This window comes from Catharus ustulatus, chromosome 8, assembly GCF_009819885.2.
Source record: "Catharus ustulatus isolate bCatUst1 chromosome 8, bCatUst1.pri.v2, whole genome shotgun sequence".
Lineage (NCBI taxonomy): Eukaryota > Metazoa > Chordata > Aves > Passeriformes > Turdidae > Catharus > Catharus ustulatus.
The window spans coordinates 34,173,655-34,199,018 of NC_046228.1; the positions used below are offsets into that span (position 1 = coordinate 34,173,655).

General features: G+C 53.6%; 2 protein-coding genes across 4 annotated transcripts in view; both read left to right on the forward strand.

The window, feature by feature from the left end:
* UNC5B (unc-5 netrin receptor B) overlaps positions 1-15,162 on the forward strand; it is a 50,339-nt gene extending 35,177 nt beyond the window's left edge. The window contains exons 3-17 of one of the 2 annotated variants that reach the window (XM_033066567.2): positions 3,189-3,332; positions 4,346-4,449; positions 4,927-5,107; positions 5,615-5,782; positions 6,206-6,370; positions 7,023-7,055; positions 7,552-7,746; positions 8,038-8,433; positions 8,934-9,021; positions 9,104-9,272; positions 9,368-9,601; positions 10,391-10,540; positions 10,724-10,888; positions 10,965-11,146; positions 11,813-15,162. In XM_033066567.2, coding sequence (XP_032922458.1) covers positions 3,189-3,332; positions 4,346-4,449; positions 4,927-5,107; positions 5,615-5,782; positions 6,206-6,370; positions 7,023-7,055; positions 7,552-7,746; positions 8,038-8,433; positions 8,934-9,021; positions 9,104-9,272; positions 9,368-9,601; positions 10,391-10,540; positions 10,724-10,888; positions 10,965-11,146; positions 11,813-11,978 — 2,540 coding nt within the window. In that variant the 3' untranslated portion in view covers positions 11,979-15,162. The remainder of the gene's footprint in view (positions 1-3,188; positions 3,333-4,345; positions 4,450-4,926; positions 5,108-5,614; positions 5,783-6,205; positions 6,371-7,022; positions 7,056-7,551; positions 7,747-8,037; positions 8,434-8,933; positions 9,022-9,103; positions 9,273-9,367; positions 9,602-10,390; positions 10,541-10,723; positions 10,889-10,964; positions 11,147-11,812) is intronic. The other variant, XM_033066568.2, reaches the window with a different exon arrangement.
* A 1,819-nt stretch (positions 15,163-16,981) lies between these two features.
* Positions 16,982-25,364, forward strand: SLC29A3 (solute carrier family 29 member 3). Of its 2 annotated transcripts, none has more exons than XM_033066735.1 (6): positions 16,982-17,045; positions 17,802-18,062; positions 20,764-20,846; positions 21,462-21,688; positions 22,485-22,647; positions 23,044-25,364. In XM_033066735.1, exons 2-6 carry the CDS (start codon positions 17,814-17,816, stop codon positions 23,711-23,713), a joined length of 1,392 nt encoding a protein of 463 aa, XP_032922626.1. In that variant the 5' UTR covers positions 16,982-17,045; positions 17,802-17,813; the 3' UTR covers positions 23,714-25,364. The 2 variants fall into 2 exon arrangements, with proteins under 2 accessions (XP_032922626.1, XP_032922627.1); XM_033066736.2 differs by lacking the exon at positions 16,982-17,045 and adding an exon at positions 17,266-17,300.

Sequence of the window (25,364 nt, forward strand, 5' to 3'; positions counted from 1 at the left end):
TTGATTGGTTGTTATGTATTAAAAGAAAAGTAAATAATGCACTATAACCAAAACTAGAGTGGCTTCAGACAAGCCTACAGCTAAGTGTGAAAAAGCTGTGGGCTGGGCTCTTGTCACCCACGACCTGTGAATTGCTGTATCATTTGGATACAATAAACAGCATTTTAAAGAGCCAGTCTGGAGCCCTGTATCCCTCCTCTGGGCTCTTACACACCATGATGGTGCTGTGGCCATGGGGAGTCACCCTGCCTGATTTCACACTTACCCCCATGCAGGACTTGGGGTTCTTAGAAGGGATTTTGAAGGCAGCATGTTTAAATCTGATTAAAAAAAAAAAAAAAAAGGACTGCTCTCCTGCAAAATGCCTAATCAACATGTAGGAGTCATTGCCAGGAGGGGTGGCAAAGGCTGGCAGCTTATGCAGGTTCGCAGAGGGATTAAGTGTTTAATGGGTAATGAGAGCAATTGCAGGTAGGATTTGAAATGCCTGTTGATGGCAAATGAGCTCTTTTCTGCCTCAGAGGATAAGTCAGCCTCTGGCTGCCTGGAGCGGGGTGAGAAGGTGGCTGAGGCATTTTAGGGGGGGTCTTGCTCCATGGGGTTAGGCTCTGCAGAGCTGCTTGGTCCATGCCTTGAAACATCCTGGCACGAGAACAAGATGTGGGGTTGGAGATATCATGTAATCAAGTAGATTTGCTAAGATTGGGATGCTTTAGCTCAGCATCCATCTCTTCTGCACCAGTTTGGGTACCTGTGGCTGATCAGGAGTGGAGGAAAAGAGTCACATTTCTCCTGTAGGATCTGCCCTCTGCAAATCCCTGAGCATGTGGAGGGCTTTAAATCAAGGCAGCCTTTTGAACTGCAGTGGTTTGGCTTTGGAAGGCAGGCTGGGCTTAGAGGAGAGCCTGGAGGAGCCCCCAGTATTTTGACAGGGTCTCCTCTTGCCTCTGTGATTTTTCCCACTGCCTTGCCCTTCCCTGGTATCTCTTGCTCTCCACCCTGAGCTGGTCTGTGCTTGGGTGCATCCCTGTAAAGGGAAAATCCTTCCATTCCTCTGCAGCTTTTTGAGCCTTTCCTCCTAAAGCTGCTTTTGCCATTCTAGAGGAAAGACAGTCAGAGATGCCCAGAGATGTCCCTGTTCCTCTGGAGCCTGACAGGAGCAGGGCACACTCTGTTTCTCTCTTTTGGGGTGCATCTCCACCTCCCAGCTCTTGCAGAGGCCAGATTTGAAACTCTCACACTGTAGGGCAGAGTCAGTGTTGGTCAGTGACCGAGCAGCCTTTGCCAAGGGGTTTTAAATTTATTTATAACATCTGGCCACACTGGGTTGAGCCAAAGGTCTGTGTGCCTTGCACGCAGCAGTGGAGGATGCTTAGGGGAAGATCATGGAACCAGGACAAGGAGGGAGCAGTGGAGCTGCCCTGTCACCCTCCCAGCTTTCCACCATTCAGTCAGGGGCTCCCAGCTCTGGTGGCAACACCTGAGCAGTGTGGTCCAGCCCTGGGTGGATTCTCCCCCTTGCTAATTTGTCTAATTGCTGTTGGGACTCATTTCTCTGCAGCATCCTGTAGGAGGAGGGATCTCATGCCTTGCTGATGTGCAGTGTGGAAAGAAACACTCTATTTCATAGACCTGTGGAATGGTTTGGGTTGGACCTTAAAGATGATCTAGTCCATGGGCAAGGACACCCTCCACTAGCCCAGGTTGTTCCAAACCCCATCCAGCCTGGCCTGGAGCACTCCCAGGGATGTGGCACCCATCTGGGCAACCTGTTGCTGTGGGAACTCCTTGGCTTTGGTCTCAGTCTGCTGTGTGCCGGCAGTTTGGGAAGGGAGCAGCACACACCTCCTTCATCCAGGCTCCAAAGATGGCATTGCTGCTCTCAGGGAGTGAACCCACAGCTCCTGCAGGTGATGCCATGCATGTAAAACCTGCTGGTGTGGGCATCTCTGCCTGGCAGCCTCCCTAAGGAGAACTGGAACCAGAGTGGTTTAACGTGCTAAAAAATCTGCATTGTTCGGGAGAGCTGCTGGAAAGGGCATGGGGCAGAGCTGGGCACAAAGGCATGGGTTAACATGGTTAGTTTTTAAGTGTCCTTGGTTAAAAGCTTGGGAAAAGGGACCTTTAAGAAGAAGGGGAAAGAAAGAAAAAAAAAAAGGGAACTTTTAAGATGACGTGTCTTGAATGAGCCTGGCTCAGTAATGCTCTGACTGCGTCTGATCCAAAACATTTCATGTGGAAGAAAGCAAAAATAGGCCAAGTCAGAGAGGATAATTCAGCTGGGTGAGGAGGGGCTCTGTCTGGCTGCCTGGAAGCCCTCCTGTGTGCCATGGGCTCAGCCTTCAGTTTTGGGTAGTCACTGCTTTCCGTGGGGACAGAGGTAGGGCATTTGCAGGATGTTTATCTCACCAGAGCCTCCCAGATAGACAGGATGGATTGGAGCCATATCTGCATCCTGGGTCCTTTCAAAATCCCTAAGTTTCCCAAAAGCACTTGGCCCAAATACCTGTGCTTTTGGGGTTTTCTTGTTGTGGTGGTTTTATTTTTTTTTATCCTCTGAATAGTGACAAAATAAATTGTATTTCCTTGTCAGCTCTTCTGCAGGAAGGTGGCAGGGAGACAGTAATTGCTCCTCGCAGCACTGGGAGTGAGCTGTAACAAAATTACAGCTGAGGAGCGTGCAGCTTCTCGGTCTCTGTGAAATTGAGGCCTTTTTAAAATAGAAACTGAAAAAAAAAATGGGCAGGTATTGCTTAAAATAAGGAAAAGTAAAACCTGAATCCCTCCTGCCCTTGGTGGTGGTCACTGATGCTTCAGCATCATGCAGTCCAGGGGACAATGTCCTGACTGTGGTGGTGTCACCTTTGGCATTGCCTCCCTGCTTTGGCCAGGCTGATTTCTTTAAGATTTTATTTGCCTTGTTATATTTGTACTCAAGTGGCACAGAAAACACAACAAAGCCTGGTGAGTGGGAAGGGGTCTGGACAGGGATGTTGGTGATGTGGGAGCTGGTGATGAAATGATGAAGAGATTCTGGGGGGAACAAAGAGGCACTTTCCTGTGATCCACTGCCCTGGCTTCATCCCCAAGCACCCTCAGAGGGATGCAGTGATTCCCCACGCTTTGCGGGCGCTGCCTCAGTTTCCCTGCTCCTGCCCGCGTGACGCCGTGCCTCTGTCCCCGCGCAGGGCTGCTGGTGCGGGAGGTGCAGATCGAGGTGTCCCGGCAGCAGGTGGAGGAGCTCTTTGGCCTGGAGGATTACTGGTGCCAGTGCGTGGCCTGGAGCTCGGCGGGCACCACCAAGAGCCGCCGCGCCTACGTCCGCATCGCCTGTGAGTGCTGCTCCAAAGCTTCCGCCTCCTCAGCAGTTTGGGGTGACCCACCCATGGATGACCCCAGTTTGTTTTGTTTCTGCCCGGTGGTGGTGGCACTGCTGGGTTAACACCTTTAAAAAGGTGTTTTGTCATTGCTCAGCGCTTCCCGGGGTTTTATTATCCTTAATAATTATCCAGCGGGTGGCACCTTGCACACTCAGCCTGAATCAGCGGCTCCGAGTCCCTGCTGTCACATGTTACCTCCCTGAGCTGCTGTTTTGGGGGTGTCAGCCTGATTTGGATTTGCCCCATTAGCAGAGCGACAGGAGGACAGCCAGGCTTCCCCCAAATGGATTTTGCTAATAATCCAACATGTTTATCCAAAACAGAGGGGGCTGATGGATCAGCTGCACTGCTGAAGGGTTTAGTCTGAGCAGGGAAAATCACAGAAAGCTTTGGGTTGGAAGGGACCTTAAAACTCACCTCATTCCAAGCCCATGCCGTGGGAAGTGACACCCTGCTCTAGACCAGCTTGCTCCAAACCCCCTCGAGCCTGGTCTTGGACACTTCCACGGTGTTTTTTGGAGCAGAGTGTTCAGGAGCCCCATGGAGATGTCTGGGAGCTGCAGCAGAGGATTGCAGCACCATCTAGTGATGCTCCTGCTCCTTCCCAGGCTCTGGAGCAGGACACTGCTGTGTCCCCCACATCCCAAGGGGCTCTGCTGGGAGGGATGAAGGAACAGTGGATAAGCTAAGGTTAGCCCCAAAAGGAAAAGACAGGATGGGGTATAAGTTTGCAAGCACATGAAGGAGAATATGTATCATCCTTGAGCCCCATGTGCTGCCCCAAATCCATCCTGGAAAACATGGTTCTTCAGCTCCTTCCTCCCAGGGCACGTTTTGCCCTGGCTGTCCATGCCAGAGGCACTTCTTGACTCAAGGGTGCTTGGTGCTGAGGTGCTCACCAGTTTTGGAGGCTGCCCTGTTCCTGCTGCAGACTGGTAATCCCTGGCTTTTCCTTCCCCTCCCAGACCTAAGGAAGAATTTCGATCAGGAGCCTCTAGGCAAGGAGGTCCCTCTGGAGCAGGAAGTGCTGCTGCAGTGCCGCCCACCTGAGGGGGTCCCACAGGCTGAGGTGAGCAGTTCCTGAAGGGATGCATGGTGGGGTATCCCATCCCCATCCTCATCTCATCCCATCCTCGATAATCTCCTGTCAGCTGTCATTCAGAATGCTTTATTTTGGGCAGCACCTGCTCACTCAGCTCACCCAGCTCACCCTCCCTCACTTCCTGGGGTGCCTCAGAGGGAAGATCTGACAAGGAGGCACCCAGTGAGTTGTCTGGATGGGAGCTGAGGGCTGGGAAAATCAGTATGGATGGGTTTTCCTACCACAGCAGTGGCGCTTTCCTTACCCACAGCTCTGTCAGCTGCTGGGAGCTGTGTGTTGGAGGGAGCCACAGTGTCTCATCCTTGGCCAAAACACTGCCCCAGTCAGGCCTGGTTTGGCCCAGTTTTCCAGGAGAAATAAATCCAGTCAGAGGCAAGGTTAAAGGTCTGAGGACCTCTTTGGTCTCAGTGATGGCTTAATCCCCATCCCTCCCTTTCCTGCCAGGTGGAGTGGCTGAGGAACGAGGACGTCATCGACCCCAGCCAGGACACCAACTTCCTGATCACCATCGATCACAACCTCATCATCAAGCAGGCCCGGCTGCTGGACACTGCCAATTACACCTGCATGGCCAAGAACATCGTGGCCAAGCGCCGGAGCACCACGGCTGCCGTCATCGTCTATGGTACCAGCCCCTGCTCAGGGAAGGGGACCTTTGGTGCTGGCAGTGTCCCCCAAGCCAAGGGGGAATAGGGCACTCACTTCCTGGGAGTGAATTAGTGCATCGCATTAGGTGATAGCTAATATCTGCAGAACAGGGGGCTCTGATGGTTTCCACAACAGTAGGAGAGGGTTGAGGTGTAGGGGTGGCAGTGTTCCCAAACATTCTAACCTGGGTGGATGGAGGTTTGATCCAGATGGATTGCTCTGACTCTCAAAGCAGCTGGGAGGCTGTATTTGGCTGAACTTTGCTGTGAAATCAGAGATCTCCTGATACAAAAATATTCACCAAGTGGAAAAAGGACCAGAGCACTCTTGAGCATCTCGGGCATGGGGTGGTGACACGAGAGGGAGTTTTGTGGTTTGGTGTTCATGAGGCTGCGCTGTAACAGGGGGTGACAGAAAGTGTAAGAACTCAAGGCTCAGCTGATGGATTGTGCTCCAGAGCTAACTGTGCCTATCTCCTGTGCAGTGAATGGTGGCTGGTCCACCTGGTCCGAGTGGTCTCCGTGCAATAACCGCTGTGGCCGGGGCTGGCAGAAGCGCACCCGGACCTGCACCAACCCCGCGCCCCTCAACGGCGGCTCCTTCTGTGACGGGCAGCCCTTCCAGAAAATCACCTGCACCACCCTCTGCCCAGGTAAGGAGCGTTCAGAAACTGCCTGTACCCCAGGCTGGGGTTGGGATTGTTGGGATTGTTCAGCCTGGACAAGAGGCAACCTAATTGCAGCCTTCCAGCACCTTAGGGGAACTTACAAGAAACATGGAGAGGGATTATTTAAGGGCCTGGAGTGGCAGCACAGTGCAGAATGGCTTCACACAGGCAGAGAGCAGGATTAGATGGGATATTGGGAAGAAATTCTCTCCTGTGAGGGTGGGGAGACCCTGGCACAGGTTGCCCACAGAAGCTGTGGCTGCCCCATCCCTGGAAGCCTCAAAGGCCCAGTTGGACAGGGCTTGGAGCCACTTCGTGTAGGGGACAAGCTGGTCTTTAAGGAGTGCTGGGACAACACTCCCCACAGTGGGAAGGTTTTCCTGACTCTGCCGTGTCCGGTGCCCGCAGTGGACGGCGCGTGGACGGAGTGGAGCAAGTGGTCAGCGTGCAGCACCGAGTGCACCCACTGGCGCAGCCGCGAGTGCGCGGCCCCCGCACCCCGCAACGGCGGCAAGGACTGCAGCGGCGTGCTGCTGGACTCCAAAAACTGCACTGACGGCCTCTGCCTGCACAGTGAGTGCCCAAGAGGGTGGCCACGGGCATGGGGACACGCCACAGGAGATGCCACTGGCTGTGGCGCTCCGGCGTTTCGGCTGCGCCTCCGAGCTGGCGGAGCAGCCACTGCCGCCCCGGTTTTGAGTCGTGTCTTTAGAAAGGTGTTTTCAAGCAGATTCACCCCTTCCAGAGTTATTTCTTGCCTGGAGGAAGGGATATTGGGGATTTTGGGGGATCTAAATGTGCCCCTGTCCTCGCCCTCCCCGCAGGTTTGGGGTCTCTGCTGAAATAAAGCTGGCTGTGGTTAGCCAGGGCAGCAGGAGGGGTCTCAGGCATACCATGGGTCACTGCTGGGAGTTCTGGAGGTGGTTTGTTGAGGAAATAAAGCCATGGTGATGGTAATGATGCTGCTGCCTGTGTGTGAGTGGGCATGCCAAAGGCAGCCAATGCTGCCACCTGCTGCTGTGTGGCACCAGTGTCCCCTTTACTGGGCCTGGGCACAGGGATGTCCTTGTCACCATGTTTCTGCCTGGCTTTTGGAATGCCCCAGGGAACAATGCTGATCTCCCACACCTCCCCTCCCTGGGCTCGCTTACCTCCCACTTTCCGTTTCATCTCATCCCCATCATCACCTTCACCTTTTCATTTCTAACTTTGTTTTTCCTAACAGATAAAAGAATTCTAAACGAGCCCAAAAGCCACCGTAAGTGCTCATTTCATGGCCATTTTTTTTTTGGTTTTGTTTGTTCCTGTGGTTTTGTTCTGTTGTAATCCATGGTAGGGGTTCCCTGGCAGCTGGGTGGGAAGATGGAACAACTAAAAAAGCCCACTCCTAAACTCCAGTGGGCTCCTCAGGGTTGTCTCTGTTAGGATGTGAGGGTTGCTCACAGCTTCATGAACCTGAGCTGCACAGACCTAACATTTCTGGGGCTCTTGGTGATCAGGTGAGGTTTGCATGAGCTGTGGCCAGGTGTCCTCCAAAGGCCTGAGGGCTTCACCTCCATCTCATTCTCTGGCATTGCTCTTGACTTCTTGCTCTTAGGAAACACCTTCCATCCTCTTGCCAGCCTTCCCAGCAGGCCCAGGGCACGTTTTTCCGCCCATGCCTGAGTCAGTGGTGGGACTGGAGAGTGATGCTGGGTCTTGACGCGCTGTTGTGCTGCCCCTTTCCTCACCTCTGTGTCTTTAATCCCTCTCAGTGCTGGAGGCCACCGGCGACGTGGCCCTGTACGCCGGGCTGGTGGTGGCCATCTTCGTCTTCATCGTCATCCTCATGGCCGTGGGGGTGGTGGTGTACCGGAGGAGGCGCCGCGATTTCGACACCGACATCACGGACTCCTCGGCCGCTCTGACCGGAGGCTTCCACCCCGTCAACTTCAAGACGTCCCGCCATGGTAAGAGCCATGGAGGTCCTCAGCAGCCTTAGGTCAGGCAGGAGGAAAGTCACAGGAGAGAGGGTGGATCCTCACTGGGCTCCCAGTCCTGTTTTCCCGAGGGATTTTTGAAGGCTCCATGGAAGTGGTCAGGTGTTGATGGTGGAAATCAGAGCAGTCTGCTCTACTGGAAGTGGCAGGGCTTTGGAATGAGATGCTTTTGAAGGTCCCACCCAACCCAACCCATTCTGAGATGTCTTCCACTCCAGCAGCAGAGCTCTGTTCCCACTGCTGTGTTTCCTGGTCCCACAGACAACCCTCAGCTGCTGCACCCGTCCATGCAGCCAGACCTGACGGCCAGCGCGGGCGTGTACCGCGGCCCCATGTACGCCCTGCAGGACTCCTCTGACAAGATCCCCATGACCAACTCCCCGCTGCTGGACCCCCTGCCCAGCCTCAAGATCAAGGTGTACAACTCCTCCACCGCCTCCTCCTCCTCGCCGGGGCTGCACGACGGCACCGACCTGCTGGGGGGGGTCCCCGCCGCCGGCACCTACCCGGGGGACAGCGCCAGGGACGGGCACTTTGCCAGCGTCAGGAGCAAAGGGCCGGGCTCCCAGCACCTCCTCAGCCTGCCCCGGGAGCATGGCTACAGTGCCAGCGGCACGTTTGGCTACCTGGGGGGAAGGCTCACCGTGCCAGGCACAGGTAAGCCAAAAGTTGGGGTTGTGTGGCTGCATGAGCAGCCCTTTGCTGTCCCAAACCTGGCTCAGGGAAGGGAGGCAGAACACTGTTCCCAAGCCAGACATTTCAGGGTGGAGGTTACAGCCTCCTTGGGTTTGCCTTGGGCTTTCTCTGCCATGGATCCACCTTACAAAAAAACCCCAAAGATTAGGATTAGAAAAGCGTTGGCCTGGCTCATCCTTGCAGGCAGTGCAGCTGCCCCATCCCCCAAAGTGTTAAAGGTCACGATGGACAGGGCTTGGAACAGCCTGGGATAATGGAAGGTGTCTCTGCCCAAGGCAGAGGGGCTGGAACTGGATGGGCTTTAGGGTCCCTTCCAACCCAAAGCATCCCATGTTTCTGTGATCTGGAGGTGTTCCTCTCCATGTTCCCCGCTCTCCTTGTGCTCTCTGCCTGGGGTGGAGGGTGGTTTCTCCCTCCTTCCCCCCTCTGCCCGTGACTGACACCGGTGTGTGCCATTCCAGGGGTCAGCCTGCTGGTGCCCCACGGGGCCATCCCCCAGGGCAAGTTCTACGAGATGTACCTGGTGCTCAACAAGGCTGAGACCTCCCTGTAAGTCACCCCGCCGGCCACCCGCTCCTCGCTGGCCACCACGCAGTCCCCTGTCCAACCTGTGTGCCCTGTCCCTCCCCAGGCTGCCCTCGGAGGGCACGCAGACCGTGCTGAGCCCGGCGGTGACCTGCGGGCCCACGGGGCTGCTCCTGTGCCGCCCCGTCGTGCTGACCATTCCCCACTGCGCTGACGTCGGCTCCTCGGACTGGATCTACCAGCTGAAAACGCAGTCCCACCAGGGAAACTGGGAGGTGAGGAGGGAACACAGACCCTGCAGCCAGCAGAGAGCCTGAAGGGCACAGCCCCTTGGATGCAGGGCTGACCCTCGGTCTTGATGCCTCTGTAGGAAGTCGTGACCCTGGATGAGGAGACCCTCAACACTCCCTGCTACTGCCAGCTGGAAGCCAAGTCCTGCCACGTCCTGCTGGACCAGCTTGGCACCTATGTCTTTGTGGGGGAGTCCTACTCCAGGTCAGCCATCAAGAGGCTCCAGCTGGCCATCTTTGCCCCCACTGTCTGCACCTCCCTGGAGTACAGCCTCAAGGTCTACTGCTTGGAGGACACACCAGATGCTCTGAAGGTAAATATCCCCTTCCCAAAGCTGTTTGTGCTGACAGCAGGATGCTGCCTGCTGCCTCTCAGGATGGCCTGGCCCTGGGGAGCAGACAACCTGATGCAACTGCCTGCAAAGTGACCACAAGTGAAATAATGAGGTGTTTACTGCTTTGCCTGTCCTTCCTCGTCCTCTGGAAGGAAACAGGGAGGGTTTTGTGTAGCTCCTCTGCTGGGACCCCTCCTGCAGGCATTATACAAGAGGTTTGGCTGCTGATGGGCAGGTTTTTTATAGATCCTGTTATTCCTGCACGGATCCATGTCTCCCCCTGCTGTGGAAGGGTTTTGTGGCATCATGGGAAGCTGGATTTCAGATGTAGTGCTGTGGCTGTTTGATTCCCTGTGACTTGTCTAGTGGATCCTGCAGGGATTGCTGTGGTGCCTCTAGGTGGGGGTGTAGGGAGGGCTCTGGCTCCTGGCTTGTCTTTTTCTCCTAAAAGCTGCTGGTGTGATGAAGGGATGGTGTTCAAAGCAGATTGAGTGGCACCCTTGTGCTGGAGCTTTGTGTTCTCCAAGGAGTACGGAGGCATTTATGGATGCTCATATGAGGAAGTTCAAGTTTTACGTGGGGCTGGTGTATGAGATGAGCTGGCAAGTTCTGTTGGGGTGGCAAAAGCTGTTCTCCATGGGCTTGAGGCTGCTGCTGGCTCTTGGCAGCTCCTCTGCAGGCTCCTGCTGCCTTTGGGCATGGAGATGGGCAGAGGAGCAGTCCCTGCCCTTCTTCTGGGTCTCACCCTACCTGTCCTGCTGCTCACAGGAGGTGCTGGAGCTGGAAAGGACACTGGGAGGGTACCTGCTGGAGGAGCCCAAGCCCCTGCCCTTCAAGGACAGCTACCACAACCTGCGCCTCTCCATCCACGACATCCCCCACGCGCTCTGGAGGAGCAAACTGCTGGCCAAGTACCAGGTGAGACTGGGAGCTCCAGCTCCAGCCAGGCACCACAGTGCTGTGGGTGTCTCCCAAAGGGACAGAGGAGGAAGAGGACCAGTTTTCTGGTGTTTTGGTGGGATGCTCTTTGTGATGTCCTGCTGTCCTGCTCACGGGGAGCTGCTGGAGCCTGTGCTGATGCCATGCTTTGGTGGCCCACAGGAAATCCCCTTCTACCACATCTGGAGCGGCAGCCAGCGAGCGCTGCACTGCACCTTCACGCTGGAGAGGTACAGCCAGGCCTCCACCGAGCTCACCTGCAAGATCTGCGTCCGGCAGGTGGAAGGGGAAGGGCAGATCTTCCAGCTCCACGTCACGCTGGGAGAGGTGAGCAAGGGGAAAGGGAGGGGGACAGCACGTGGGGACATTGCAGTGACACCTCACCCTGTCCTTCTTCTCCCAGCACGGCAGCTCCTCCGACACCCTCCGCTCCCACCACAGCGGTGCCACCACCACCACCCAGGTGGGACCCTACGCCTTCAAAATCCCCCTCTCCATCCGGCAGAAGATCTGCAACAGCCTGGATGCTCCCAACTCCAGGGGCAACGACTGGAGACTTCTCGCCCAGAAGCTGTCCATGGACCGGTGGGTCTCCCCAGCCTTTGCTTTCCCTTCCCTGTGCCCCCAGGAGAGAGGCTTCACTCCGTGCTCCCTGTCAGCTGTAGACATCCAGTGAGGTTGTGTCCAGCTGTAGAGGTCCATCCATAAATGGGGATATAGCTCTGCATAGCTATATCCATCTCTGTCCTTGAATATTATTTTAAACTAAAAGAGGAGAAGTGTAGGTGAGATATTGGGAAGAAATTCTTCCCCTGAGGGTGGAGAGAAGCTGTGGCTGCCCCATTCCTGGAAGTGTCCAAATCCAGGTTGGACAGGACTTGGAGCACTCTGGGGTAATGGAAGATGTTGGAGCTAGATGATCCTGAAGGTCCCTTGCAACCCAAACAACTCTGCTGTCCATCTGTGCCACATTCCTGCATCTCCTGTCACTTTGAATGGCCCCTATTTATCTGGGACAATGGCTGTGCCATTCCCACCTGGATTTGCCCCAGTACCAAAAGGAGAAAGGGTAATTTCAGTAGCTTACATTGCTTTTGCATGGATACCAGCTCTAAAAATTGCAGACAGTCTCTCGAGGGCTTTGGCCTCGAAGTTTGTGTTCCAGGCAGGTTTGCTGCTCCAGCGCCCTCCCTCCTGCCATCTCCAAAGGGCACCACAGCAGCCCAACCCTCTTCTGCTTCTCCCTTTCAGGTATCTGAACTACTTTGCCACCAAAGCCAGCCCCACCGGCGTGCTCCTGGACTTGTGGGAAGCCGAGCACCAGGACGACGGCGACCTCAACACCCTGGCCAGTGCCTTAGAGGAGATGGGCAAGAGCGAGATGCTGGTGGTCATGGCCACGGAGGGGGACTGCTGATGGTGCTCCCCACGGCTGGGGGGCCAGGAGGATGAAGCAGGGGGTGAGGAAGGGTCCTCCCCCGATGGCAGGGGAGGCACATCCGTCCTGAGCGGGGAGGGGCCGAGGGCGGCGCCGGTCCCGCATCACTGTCAGCCTTAGAGACCCATCCTCAGCGTTTACAAGCAATCCAAGTGTTACACAGCGTTCCTCCTCCTCAGGGCACGGGGAGGAATTAGGGCTTTCTCCAGTCGGGATGGGGGCTTTCCTTTTCCTTCTTCTTTTTGGGTTCCCTTCCTCCTCCTTTAATAGCGTTGAAGAGACGAATGCGATCCAGGCTTAACTTCTGTCAAAGGCTTCAGGCAGCGTAATGAGGCAAATAGGAAAGAAAAAAAAGGAAAAAAAAAAGTTTCTTAGGAAACGCAAATAATTTATTATCCAGATCTTTGGATGTGTCCTTTTTAAAAAAGAAAAAAAAAAAGAAAAAAAAAGACAGATTTATAAATCCCTTTTTTTTTCGGTGTGTGAAAGCAGGAGCGTCGCTGTGGTCAGGGTGGCAGAGAGAGAGATTTCAATGGACACACTTTTGTAGGGAAAAGCGTGTGATCCAAGTTGAGCAAAACGTGTTTACATGTGCTGGGACCCCCAGGGAGTCCAGAGGGTGAAGTGCCTCTCCACCCCTCTGCTTCAGGGCCAGCTCAGACCCTTCCCAAGGCTTCTGTCCCTGCAAACTCCCTTTTCCCTGGCAGCAGGAATGACTGGTCCCACTCCACCTGCAAGGAGGGATGAGGCATGCTGCCCTTTGTGTAGGGTTCAGGGTGGGGAGAGTGCATCCAGAGATGGGTGTTTTTAATGAATTCTTCCCTGGCATGGTTTGGGGGAGCTTTTTAGGATGACTACGCCTTCATTTCCATAACTTCAGCACAAACCAAAGATTTCAGTCCTGCGCCAACCTCCGGACTCGAGGCTAAAGGGGAGGGGAGGATGATGTAAACCCAGCAGGATTTTGCAGTGAGCACCCCAAACCTGGCCTTGGGGGTCAGAGGGAGGTGATGAGCGGGTGTGGAGAGGTCAGGGGAGGGCAGAGGCTGGCACCAAACCACCTCCACATCAGGTCTGTGCACTCCTGCCTGGATTTTGATGCAGTATTTCAGCACGGATTCAGGGAGGGATACTCTGGTATTCCCAAGCTGGAAACCAGGCTGAGCATTTTCACAGGAAATCCCTCACTGCAGCTCCTGTTTTTCCCTGGAACAGGCTTTTTACAGCGATGGAGAAGCTGTGGGGTGAAGGGAAAGTAACCAAGTGGTAGGCAGGAACGAGGTTCCTCACACAGATACGGTGTCTTGATGAAGGTAAAAAATTTAGGTTGCCTGCAGGTAGAAATAGTTACTCACTGAGTGCTGTATCTTAGAAATTTGTTTCAAAAAAATAAAAATAAAATAGGGAGGGGGTGGTAAGCTCAGGATTAGACTAGGTCACACGGCCAGGCTGTGGATTCTCCATCAGTGCAAGTATTAGGAGCATGTCCTGCTCTGGGATAAGTGTCATGGAATCCCACAAAGTGCTGGAGCACACTCAGGGAGCCTGGGGAGCACCAGCTGCACAGGGCAGCTCGGGAGGAGCTTTCAGTATTGCTGGGATGTGGTAGGATTCCTCTGGGCAGCTCCTGAGGCACTGATGGAAAGCACTGAGCTGCTCCCCACTGTGTCTCAGGGTCCCTGGGGTTCACTTCTTGCTGGGTTTTCAAGGCTGTGGGAGAGAAGGGATCTTTTCCCCTTGTGCTGGATGGGAAAAGTGCTGCTGGGTGAGCTCCTGTGTCACATGGGAAGGGGCTTATCTATCCTCTGGGTCGCATTTGACCATTTCTGAGACCCTCTGAGATAAGGGAGAGTAAGCAGATTTGGAGAGCAATAAAGGCTCAATGAGCAGTGCAGATGGATCAGTCTTTCTCAGCTGCAGGGTGTGCTCTGAGGGATGAGATGCTCTTTCAGGTCACACCTCGGAATCTCTCTCACTCCCCATTCTCTGGCTTATGGCTCTGTCTGTCCATCCATCCATCCATCCTGCCTGTGGCTGCCTCTCTCCATCCCCATCCCTCTGTGTCCATCCTCCCCTTCCTTTGGGCAGGCAGCTGGCTTGGCTGAAGTGCATGTTTGGGGAGATTCTCCTCATTTTTCTAACCAGGGAACCTGCAGCAGGAGCAGGGCAGGGGGGATGCAGGGTTTGCCTCCAGCTCCCAGGAGCCCTCCACACCTCCCTCCACACCCAGGGGTTTCTCCAGCCAGGCATTTTGGCAAAGGCAGCCCCGTGGTCCATGTCGTGCTGGCAGTGTCCATCTCTTGCTCCAAAATGTGTTTCCATATTTATATGTCCAGGGGATGGCATCCTCTAAACCCTCATCTGTTTATTCTGTAAACTAAAGAACTGTAAATAAAGTTTAGCATTCCTATTGTAACAAATTAATTTTTATGCAATAAATTATATTTCCTAGTCTAATAATAAAAAAAAACAAAACAAAACAAAAAAAAAAGGAAAGAAAAGCTTGCTCCTCTCCTGTTCATCATTCACCGATTCCTGCTGCTTTTGGCATTTGCAGGAGATTGATTGATGATTTTGATGGTTTGTTTTGGGATCCTATGGGTGCTTCCAAGGTGGGAAACAAGGGCTACAGCTGTGGTTTGTGGGCTAAGCCAGCATCTCAAGCAGCTCATTCCCTTCCCCAAGGGATATCCTACAGAATGCAATGCCCCTTGCAGCAGAGACCAGGACTAGGAGGATAATTTATTTTTTCCCCTGCTTCAGTCCCAGCAAGGTCACAAAGCCAGGAGGGTTTTCAGGGAGATTCCAGGAGCCCACTGTCCCTGCCTGGGTCACTCAGCTCACCAGGAGGTGGCAACATTGTCCAGGCTCTGGGCAGGAGAGGGAATCCTGCAGCCACTGAGGAAAAATCGGGAGGAGATTGCTGCCCTGGGGCTTTCTCAGCTTTTCAGCTGAGGCAGATGCCTTCTGAGAAGGGATAACCTTTCCAGAGTGCTGGAATGGTTTGGTTTGGTTTGGTTTGGCTTGCTTTGGTTTGGTTTGGTTTGGTTTGGAAGGGATGTTACAGACACTCTTGTTCCACCCCCCTGGCCTGGACAGGGACACTTCCATCAAATCAGGTTGTTCCAGCCTGGCCTTGGACACTTCCAGGGATGGGCCAGCCACAGATTCTCTGGGCAAACTGTGCCAGGGCCTCCTCACCCTCACAGGGAAGAATTATTCCAAATATCCCATCTAAACCTGCCCTCTTGTCAGTTTAAAGCCATTCCTGCTTGTCCTTTTACATCTGGATTCCTTTAACCTCCACCTCCCACGTTTCCCTGGGCACTTTTTGTACTAAACCATCCTTCTTACCCACATCTGTGGATAACTTTGACCAGCCTGGTGCCCAATTCCACCTTGTTGCTCTCCTGTTGAGACACCAGTTTGCCAATTCAGCCAAATCCCTGCAGTGACACAGGGAGAAACCTCTGCACAGAAATCCACGTGCTCCTCTGAAGCCTTGCCATTCCTGCTGCTTGTTTTTGCTCACAAAAGAGGGAAAAAAACCACTGGAGCATGTCTTGGGTTGTTGTGACCATTTCAGGGCCTTCTGAAAAAATTTAGTAAATTTTAAAAAAATAAAAAAAGAAGAGTGTTCTGGCATTTTGCTTTGAGGAAGGGTTGGATACGTGTGCACGTCCCTGTGTGGCTGCTGAGGAGCCAGACTCGGCTTTGGGGAAAGAAAACAGGGGGAAGAAAAGAGGTAATGATGTTTTGCTTCACAGTCACACCATGCCCTCAAGGTGAGTTTGGAGGGAATCAAGGATTTTACAGTGGAATTCATGCTGGTGGGGCATTGCAGGGAGCACAGGGAGTAAAGGAGGAGCTCCTATCCCATCCTGCAGGAGATGTTTCCCATTCCCCACCTTCCCATCTTCAGGAGGTGGATTTTGATGGCTTCTGACAAAAATCCAGCCCAGGTAAAAGCTTTTATGGACATCTTCCAGCACACCAGGGTGCTCAGAGGCAATCCAGCTTGGGTTTGGACACTTCCAGGGATCCAGAGGCAGCCACAGCTTCTCTGGGCAACCTCTGCAAGGGCCTCCCCACTATCAGAGGGAAGAATTAATTCCCAATATCCCATCCAGCCCTGCCCTCTGGCAGTGGGAAGCCATTCCCTGTGTCCTGCCCCTCCATCCCTTGTCCCCAGTCCCTGTCCAGCTGTCCTGGAGACACTGGAAGGGGCTCTGAGCTCTTCATGGATCCTTCTCTTCTCCAGATGAGCACCTCCAGTGATGCCTTAAGTTTTAGTTTTTATGTTTTCCAGAAATTCTGCTGCTTAGTGTGTAACTCTGAAACTTCATTTTAGGTGTTAGGAAGGTCACTTCACAGGGTAATTAGATAAAACAATTCCTTTCTAGCTAGGGAATCAAGGACAAAAAGCAGAAACAAGGCAAGGGAAAGGGAGCAAGCCAGGGGGCTGAGACTTCACAGCCTGGGGCTGTGGTTGGATGCTTGACCCCAAGATGTAGATGAACCAAAAGTTATAAAAGTGTAAAGAGCTGTGACTGGGATCCAGCTTGGATTTGATTTGGGCGTAGCTCTTGCACTGCCCAAAGTGCATCCTTTCAATAAATTCCTATCTTATTCCTTTTGCCTTGCCTAGCCTCTGTTCCAGCTCAGCCTTTCCAGGCTACACCAGCCTGGCTCCACAGAGGCTTTTCCAGCCCTGGGAGCATCTCCGGGGCCTCCTCCGGCAGCTTTCCCGTGCAGGACACACCAAACCCGGACACAGGCGAGATCCCACCGGAGCGGGGCAAAATTTGGAACGGGAAGGGCGTGGCCGAGGGGGCGTGTCCAACACAGAGTGGGCGTGGTCAATCTGCGCGTGGCTTCCTTTCCTGTGGGGGCGTGGAGATGGGCTCGGCTAGGTGGGGTGGGCGTGGTTCTGGGGGTTATGGGCGTGGTCTGCCCATAAAAGGCGGGGCGGGGCGGGCCCGCGGGCCCTGAGGCGGCGGCGGCGGCGGCACCGAGCCGGGTGGGAGCGGGCCGGGCGGGATCCCCGTAAGTGTTGCCGGACGGGGCGGAGAGGGACGCGTGGGAGGCTGTAGGGAGAGAGCGAGAGAAGCGGCGCTCCCCGCTCCCGAAATTGCCCGAATTTTGTTTGCAAAATCCGCGGTTTCCGGCATTTCCGCCTCCCCCGCGCTCCGCCCGGCCTCTGTGGGCGGGGGTCGGCTCCGAGCCTCCCGGCCCCGCCGGTCCCGGAGCCCCGGCCCGGTTGCTGCAGGCGGTTTTGCTGCTCTGCCTCGTGCCGTGTGTGTGAGTGAGTGACTTCACCCAGCCCTGCTGGGTTCGGGAGCGCTCCGCGGGGCCCCGGCGATGCTGTGGCGGCTCCCGAGAGCTCTCGGTGTCACCGCGAGTGTGCGCCTCGCCCTGCGGAGCGCTGCTGGTCCGGCGGCTCTCGGGCTCTTTTGGAGCCTGCCGTGAGCCGAGCGAGCTTTCTTACCCTCGCACATCCAAGGGGACAGGTTAATTATTAATTACCTGCTGAGTCTCGGGTCCTTTCCCCGTGCCTTTCCACCCCTGACTCGCTCCGCCGGTGTGTGGCTGCTGAGGGCCTGGCACAGGCTGCCCAGAGAAGCTGTGGCTGTCCCTGGAAGTGTCCCTGGACAGGCCTTGGAGCCACCTGGGCTAATGGGAGGTGCCCGTGTGAGTGAGATGGGTTTCAAGGTCCCTTCCCACCCAAACAGCTCGGTGATCCCGTGATTTGCTGGTGCCACAGCCCTGGTGTGACAATATCCTTGTTGTTGTTTGTCCCAGCGTGCCAGCAGGATGATCCCGGCAGCCACCAGCCTTCCCCAGGACCAGGAGCCTCTGCTGGAGGATCCGACCAGGAGCAGGTACAGCCAGCAGAAGCCAAGGGACCACTGGCATAGTGCCTACATTATATTTTTCCTCCTGGGCATCGGGTCCCTGCTGCCCTGGAATTTCTTCATCACAGCCAAGCACTACTGGAGGTACAAGCTGCAGAACTGCTCGGATGAGCCGGGCCCAGCAGGGCAGGCAGCCTCAGACCTGCGGGTGAGTGCTGCTTTTGAGGCAGAAAAAATAACCTGCTTTCCTCCTAGCTTGCTCTTTTTCCCTCCTGCACTTCCCCAGAAGGTAAGTGAGCATCTTCTAAGGTCTCACCTGCTGCAAACCAGAGGGAAAGGTTTATTTGGCATTTGTTTACAAATAGCTGCAAGGAAGATGCTTCAAATTATTTTGTGCCCGTATTTGGACTGCTGGGTGTTAAGGTGAATCTCAAAAAACAGGGCTTAACCTTTCATAGGGCAATTTTTACAGTGCAAGGTGTCTCTGTGGTGGTCTGTTTTGTGCCCTTCATGATGTGGCAGGTGTGCCATGAGTATCTCCTTGCAGTGATCAACATCTGCCTTGTGGCACATGGAACAAGGAGCTTGTCATGGGGTGGCAGTTTAGTGGCCTCTTTCTGTTCTCTTGCTCCTCCTGCCACAGCAGGATTATTTCCCTGTGCCTCCCTGACAAAGCCATGATGCTGCATTACAGCCTTCTCTCGTGGCAGAGCTTGTTCAGGTCGTTTGGGTGCTTGTTGTTTTTATATAAACACAAGGCCAGGTGTGATGCCTGTGTTTCCCTCAGGTTTCTCACTCCAGTACACCCACAGCTCTTTTTATTTTCATAGTTCTTTAGTGTCAGCTGATTTTTGATGGGGATAAAGGGGAATGCTTATGCGAGGATGCTATAGGTGTGCTGCTGTAAAGAAATGAAACTGGTGGTGCCCCAGCTCCTGCACTGCCTGAAGAACACAATTATCTGTGTCTGTGCTAGTGAAGGTGCTCAGAGAGGAGTGAAAGGTGCTTTGTCACCATTTGATGTGGTGTTCTCTCATATTCCCTGCATCCCACATGTTCCTTACTGCCTCTACATCACTCTGATCCTCTTGGAAAAAGCTGGATTTAAGGAAACCACGTTGAAGTAGGTGTTTGCTTGCACAGCTGTGCTCCTGGCTGGATCAGCCATTTCTTTGCTGAAAATGTTTCTCCTCTTCCTGATGCTTTTTCCTTCCTCCAAGGAAAAACTGCCTGGCTGTTGTGTGGCAGTGCAGAGTGATCACCATCAAACCAGCCAGCCCAGTTTGTGCCCTGCTGCTGCAGCAGGAGGATTTACCTGCACAGGGAGCTGGACTCTGGAAGGATCCCCCTCTGACAGCCACCTCCCTCCAGCCTTTCCACTTTTCACTTTTCATGCCCCGTGCTCAGTAACACTCCAGTGCCTTCAGCCACCATCATGGACCTGGATTCCTTTCCCAGCCTGGCAGGAGCTCAGCTGCCAAATCAGGGCTGGAACAGAATAGAAACTACTTTGCAAAAGCATCTTGTGTCAGATTTGCCACCGTGATGCTTCTTTGTCCTTGTCTGGGTCTTTTTAAGGCATTGTGGCAGAGTGTCTGGAGTTAAAATGGGGTTAAAAACATCCATGATGTGCCTCAGCTCTGTGACTGAGGGACCGACCTGGATGTGGGATTTTGCTTTGGGGTTCATTTTAAGGGCTCAGCAGAGAGGGAGAAGAGCTAGGTATATCCTGCAGTGCCCAAAATGAAAGCATATCTTTCATATGGATACCCAAGGAGGGAGAAGAGTTGCCACTGGAGAGGGATTAAAACCTAACAAGCAGGAGAGAGGAGTATGGAGCCTGGTATTTTCCACTGGTCCAGGCATGGATTAAATTTGCCACCCACCATTCTGCTGCTGCATTAAAAATGTGGTGCAAGGGCTCTTAAGTACTTGCCCAATTCTCTTCTCACTGCTGGTGTGAGCCCATTTGCTGGGAGTGAATTAACATTTCCCTGGGATGCTCAAAACACAGCATCTCTGCTGGGTTACTTGGAGTGCACTTCTGCTTGGTGCAAAGCACTACAAAGTCATTTTTCCTCCCCAGAAGCAGAAGCAAATTAACTTGGAAGTTTACTGAGTATCCCCAGGATGTTTTGGAGGTTTGTTTCAAGTAGGTGGGTAAATAAGCTGGAGTTTTAGCGCCAGCTTTGGCATTTTGCTTTGTCTTTTCTCCTGTGATTCATCACGTGGCCACAGAGCTTTGAGCCTCCTGCTTGGCTGAGCTGGTGCCACAAGCACAGGCATTTAAGCCTCTGCCTATCTGGACCCTCTGGGAGTGATTATTGGATTTCCTGTTGCTTCCAGTGAAGCTCCTGATAGGGAAGAAGAGTTGAACGTGCTTGTAAACTGATTAAAAGTGAGGCAAAGCTGTAAAAAGTCATGAACTGTGCAGAGAAAACCTGCCATGGTTGGACATGGTGAGACCCCACCTCTGTAGCTGGGTAAGTGCAGGAAATGAAAACCTGTCCTGATAGGGGTGGACATGGAGGTCATACTCCTTTTTGTGTGCATGATCCCACCTGCTGGCTGAGATTCCTGCAGCAAAAAAATGGGATTAAGCTCCTCAAGGATAGGAGAGGGAGCAGACACAGTTTGGTAGTGCACAGCACCATGGCAGCTATTTCTTTCACTGCTTGGTTTTTTCTTTCTGAATTTATGTCCCTGATTTCCTGAAATAGCCCAAGGCTTTGGGAGGGCAAATCCCAGAATTCCCATTGCCCTGAGCAATTTGCAACGTGGGCTACACTGCAACAAGGAGGACAGCAACACCATAGCCCCCTGTTGTGTCATATTCAAGACCTGAAATTCATGTGTTATTCCCCCCAGAATGTTTTTTACTTTGTTTTGGGCTTTTTTTTCCCTGGCAGGACTATTTTGAGAGTTACATCTCCATTGCTTCCACCGTGCCCTCAGTGCTGTGCCTGATTGGAAACTTCTTGCTTGTCAACAAGTAAGTGCTGCTCTGATCCCAAGTGCCCAAGCCATGTTTCTCCCTGGCTTTGCTCCTGTCTCCTTTCCAGTTTCCCAGCTCAGGCTGCCCTTCCCCCAGGGCTCAGCTTCCCTGTGCAGCCAAAATTCCCCTCCTTGCTCCTGCCTGAGTTGCAGCCAGCTGAGATGAAGTGGGGGAAGCACCTTGCTCCACACATGGCTGCAGCTGGCTTGAGTAAATAAATTCCTAATGAATTCCTTGGTTAATTGCTTGGAAAGAGTCTTCCCTCTTAAAAAGACCTTTATTGTCATCAACAAAAGCCAAGCTTATCCAGGTAGGAGCAGCACCTTGCCCTGGTCTTACCAGCCCTTGAACTGGGATAAGAAATGTTGCAAGCTTGGCTTAAATCTCAAATCTTCATTTGTGCCCTTCCTTATCCCACATCAACCTCCTGCATGCTTGCAGGCACAGGTTTGTGTGCCTAATCTTCAGATTCCAGCTCCCTGCCGTGCTGCTTCCTCATCTCCCCCCACCTCTCTTTGTTTTCTTTACCCCTCTGCCAGCACAGGAGTTGTGCTCCCGTCTCGAGCCTTCACGCTGTGGTTTGAAACACAAACTTCTTCTCCTTGTCCCCAGGGTTCCTGCCAGTGTGAGGATCCTGTCCTCCCTCTTTGTCATGCTGACTGTTTTCCTGGTGATCACAGTGCTGGTGAAGGTGGACACCTCCTCCTGGACCACCAGCTTCTTTGCCCTCACCGTGGGCTGCGTGGCCGTGGTCAGCAGTGCCTCCACCGTCTTCTCCAGCAGCATCTTCGGCCTGAGCAGCTGCTTCCCCATGAGGAACCTGCAGGCTCTCATCTCAGGTTGGGTGATCCCACTGGCATCGTGCTCTTGGACTTTCCCTGCTCAACTCCGTGGTTTTCTCTCCCCTCCCCCTGGGGTTTTGTCATGTGGGGTTTGTTTTAAAAGCTTAGCTTTGGCCTAATGATAAAGGGAAGTTGCTGAAGGAGAAACTCGCTCGGTCACGTGAGCTTTGGTTTCTGTAAATAGCCATAAAGTGACCCTGGAGAGCTGCTGGGTGCAGGGAGAAAGGAGGGAAGGAGGTGGCATCCCCCTGCCCTGCCATTTCCAGCAGAGGGACCTGCAGCATTGCCTTGTCTGCTCCTTTCTGATCAGCATTTCCATGAGTGATGAGGGGCAGGTTGGGAGCTGTGAGTGATGAGCTCCCTGGAGCTTTGATAACATTATAAATGTGCTGTGGAATAGTTGACAAACCAAGAGGAGAAGGAGGGGGAAAGAAAATTTTTCCTGGGGCCAAGACAGGAGTGTATTAATGAGTTTATCTCAGAGGAGGAAAGTACCACATCCCTGAGATGGCGTTCCTGCCTCAGGTGGCCTGAATTCCCATCTGGGGGAGTGCAGAAGGCAGGTTCAGGTTTTGGAAAAGGTTTGGACCTTTCCTGCAGGCCCAGCAGGCTGTGTCCCATCCTGACCCCTGTGCTGTGCTGGAAGGGGTGCAGGATGGAGGTGTGGGAATGGGGAGGAGCTGCACCCTGAGCTGCGTGTGGGGCAGGGCCTGAGCTGTCTCAGAAGAGTTTCTGGGCTGCCTCTCTTGCTCTGTGTGTCCCTCCCTGTGCCCACCTCTGTTCCCACCCACAGGCCAGGCCATGGGTGGCACCATCAGCGCCGTGGCCTCTGTGATAGACCTGGCAGCGGCGGCCGATGTCACCGACAGTGCCCTGGCCTATTTCCTCACTGCTGACATCTTCATCGTCATCTGCATCATGGTGTACCTGCTCCTGCCCAGGCTGGAGTACTCCAGGTGTGTGCCAGCCTGCCAGGGACTTTTGCAGTGGGATTGCTGAGGGATCCTCGCTGTGCTGGTCCCTGTCATAGCACCAGCCACGCTTCCCCTTTCACCGAAACCACAGGCTGAAACTGGGTGCGTGCTGAGTTTCTGGTGAGCTCTCCCAGGGTCGTCAGCACTCCCAAAACAGCAGTTTGGAGTTTGTGGAGTCAGCAGAGAGCCAGCCAGCAGTGTCCCCACATTGTGTGTGTGTGACCCACTGGTCTGGTTGGTGCCTGCATGCAGTAGGGTCCCCTCTGTGAACACTGAGGGTGCAGAGGGATGGTGGAAGTGCAAGGGGCACTTCTCTCCTGCTCTCTCTTCAAATCCCAGTTACATTCCCCCCATATTTCCCTCCCTCTGTTTCTCCAGGTACTACCTGAGCAGCCAGAAGGGGAGCCCCTCTCTGGTCACTGTGCCCCCTGACAGCTCTGTGGAGGATGAGGCACAGCCAGGAGGCACCACGAATTCCTCCTCCCTCACAAGAAGCACTGGCATCCCCCCACTCCGCCCCATCCTGCAGAAGACTGCCCTCCTGGGCTTCTGCCTCTTCTATGTCTTCTTCATCTCCATCATCATCTTCCCTTCCCTCTCCTCCAACATCGAGTCTGTCAGCAAATCCTCGGGAAGCCCGTGGAGCACCAAGTACTTCACGCCCCTCACGTGTTTCCTCCTGTACAACTTTGCTGACTGGTGTGGGAGGCAGGTCACTGCCTGGATCCAGCTGCCTGGCCCCAAGAGCAAGCTGCTGCCTGCCCTTGTCCTCCTCAGAACCATCTTCCTCCCTCTCTTCATCCTCAGCAACTACCAGCCCCGGGCTCACATCCAGACCGTGGTGTTCAAACAGGACTTCTACCCCGTGGTCTTCACGGCACTGCTGGGACTCAGCAACGGCTACCTGGGCACACTGGTCATGGTCTACGGCCCCAAAATCGTGCCCAAAGAGCTGGCTGAGGCAGCAGGGGTGGTGATGACCTTTTACCTCGTGCTGGGGCTGGCTGTGGGCTCTGCCTGTGCTGTTTTCGTGGTGCACCTCGTGTAGGGAGGTGGCAAGAGGAGGAGGATGTCCTCAGTTGTGGAGCTGCTGTTGGGTATTTAGGGTTTGGATTTTTTCCCCCCAAAAAAGTCAGGTATCCTGTGGTTTTGCCTGTCTTGGGAGGGGGGTAGCTGCATCCAGGGGGGATGCAGAGGGAAAATCTCCCTTCTGGGAAGGGGCATCCCCTGTGCTTGGGAAGATTCTGTCAGACATTGTCGCTCCCCAGTTTAATGGAGCAGGGACCAAAACAATCTCATTTCCCCAGGGAGCTCAGGGAAGCACCAGGGACACCATCCCTTACCCTTGTGCCAGTGGTTTTAAGCTGAGCCCAGGGCTTTTGGGGGCACCTTGGGTTTTACTGCTGCACTGTTACGAGTTCAGCCCTCAGGGGTCGGGTGGTCTTTGGAGGAGGGATCACCCCTCACCCAGCTGTGATGGTGGTGTTGAACTAAAAGGGATCTGAGCCCTGGAGCACCTTCACACAACTTAGGGAAGTGAGTAGCAGCTGTCCCAGGGATCAGAGCAGAATTTTGCACAGATTTTATACAATCATTGCACAAAAAAAATTGAAATATATATATCTGTAAGGGAAACTGCTCCACTTGGAATTTTGCTTTAATTTTTCCACATAAAATTGAATTGAGGGATCATCTACCTCCTAGCATGGTGCCACTGGTGTTAGGGACTATTCCCAAGCTGAGAGGAGCATTTTTCCTGCTGACACTGAGGTGTGACCCCTAAGGAAAACGAAATGCTGAGTGGGCCTAACCTGAGGTTTTTAAGGTGTCTCCAGTCTGAGTTCAGAGAGCTCTGTGAGAGCCAGGGAGAGGTATGAGACAGGCCCTGGTGTGAGGCTCACAGCAGAAATCTGGTTAATTCATGTAGACAGGCACCATATGGCCTCCAGATGTTTTCAGAGGGGTGAGCTACTGTGACACCCAAAAATACAGCCCACCCAAAGATGACTGGCTTTTAAAGTCATTTAAACTCCCATATGCCAGCACAGCCTGGGCTAAATCCGATTATTGTATTTATTTTCTCAAATTGGCTGGATTTATGGTCTAGAAGAGGTGAACTGATAAGCAAGGGTGTAATGGCAGAGCTTGGCAGTGCAGTGATGCCTCAGAGATGCTGTCTGTGGGAATCAATTCCTTTAAGACTGGGTTAGGAGCAGATGCTCCATTAGTGGGATGCTCTTTCAGCACCTTGCCCATGTGATGGTGGAGCTGCTGGATGTGGGGCTCTGCTGGGAGACCAGCAGGATCCATGCTGAGGTTCTGTATGGTGGACATTGGGTTTTTTACATAAATCCTGTCCAGTGTTCACTTTGGGCCCCTTGGCTATACACAGAGTTTTGTTTTAGGGCTGATTTTTATTTCAAAAAATCCAGACACGAGTGGAAAATCTGTCAGGTGTGTAGTAGGGAGGAGCAGCTTTATGGAATGTGTGGGCTCTTAATCCTGTGGGTTTGGAGCCCTTTGGCCTCCAGCACTTGGCCAGGGACTGCCCTGGTCCAGGTGAAGGCCCACCCAAGGGTTCAGCAGCTTGGATTTTTACTGCTTTGCATCTCTGTTCCTCCTCTCTGTGTTACTGACCAAATTCCTCTGGAGGGAGAACTTCATTATCTGGTACCGTTGGTAATAAAGATAATTCTTAA

Bases quoted from the DNA above. Each gene is read 5' to 3' on its own strand.
- SLC29A3 (XM_033066735.1), top strand. From the start codon at position 17,814: ATGATCCCGGCAGCCACCAGCCTTCCCCAGGACCAGGAGCCTCTGCTG. The intron at 18,063-20,763 runs GTGAGTGCTGCT...TTTCCCTGGCAG, and splicing joins AGGCAGCCTCAGACCTGCGG to GACTATTTTGAGAGTTACAT. The intron at 22,648-23,043 runs GTGTGTGCCAGC...CTGTTTCTCCAG, and splicing joins CCCAGGCTGGAGTACTCCAG to GTACTACCTGAGCAGCCAGA.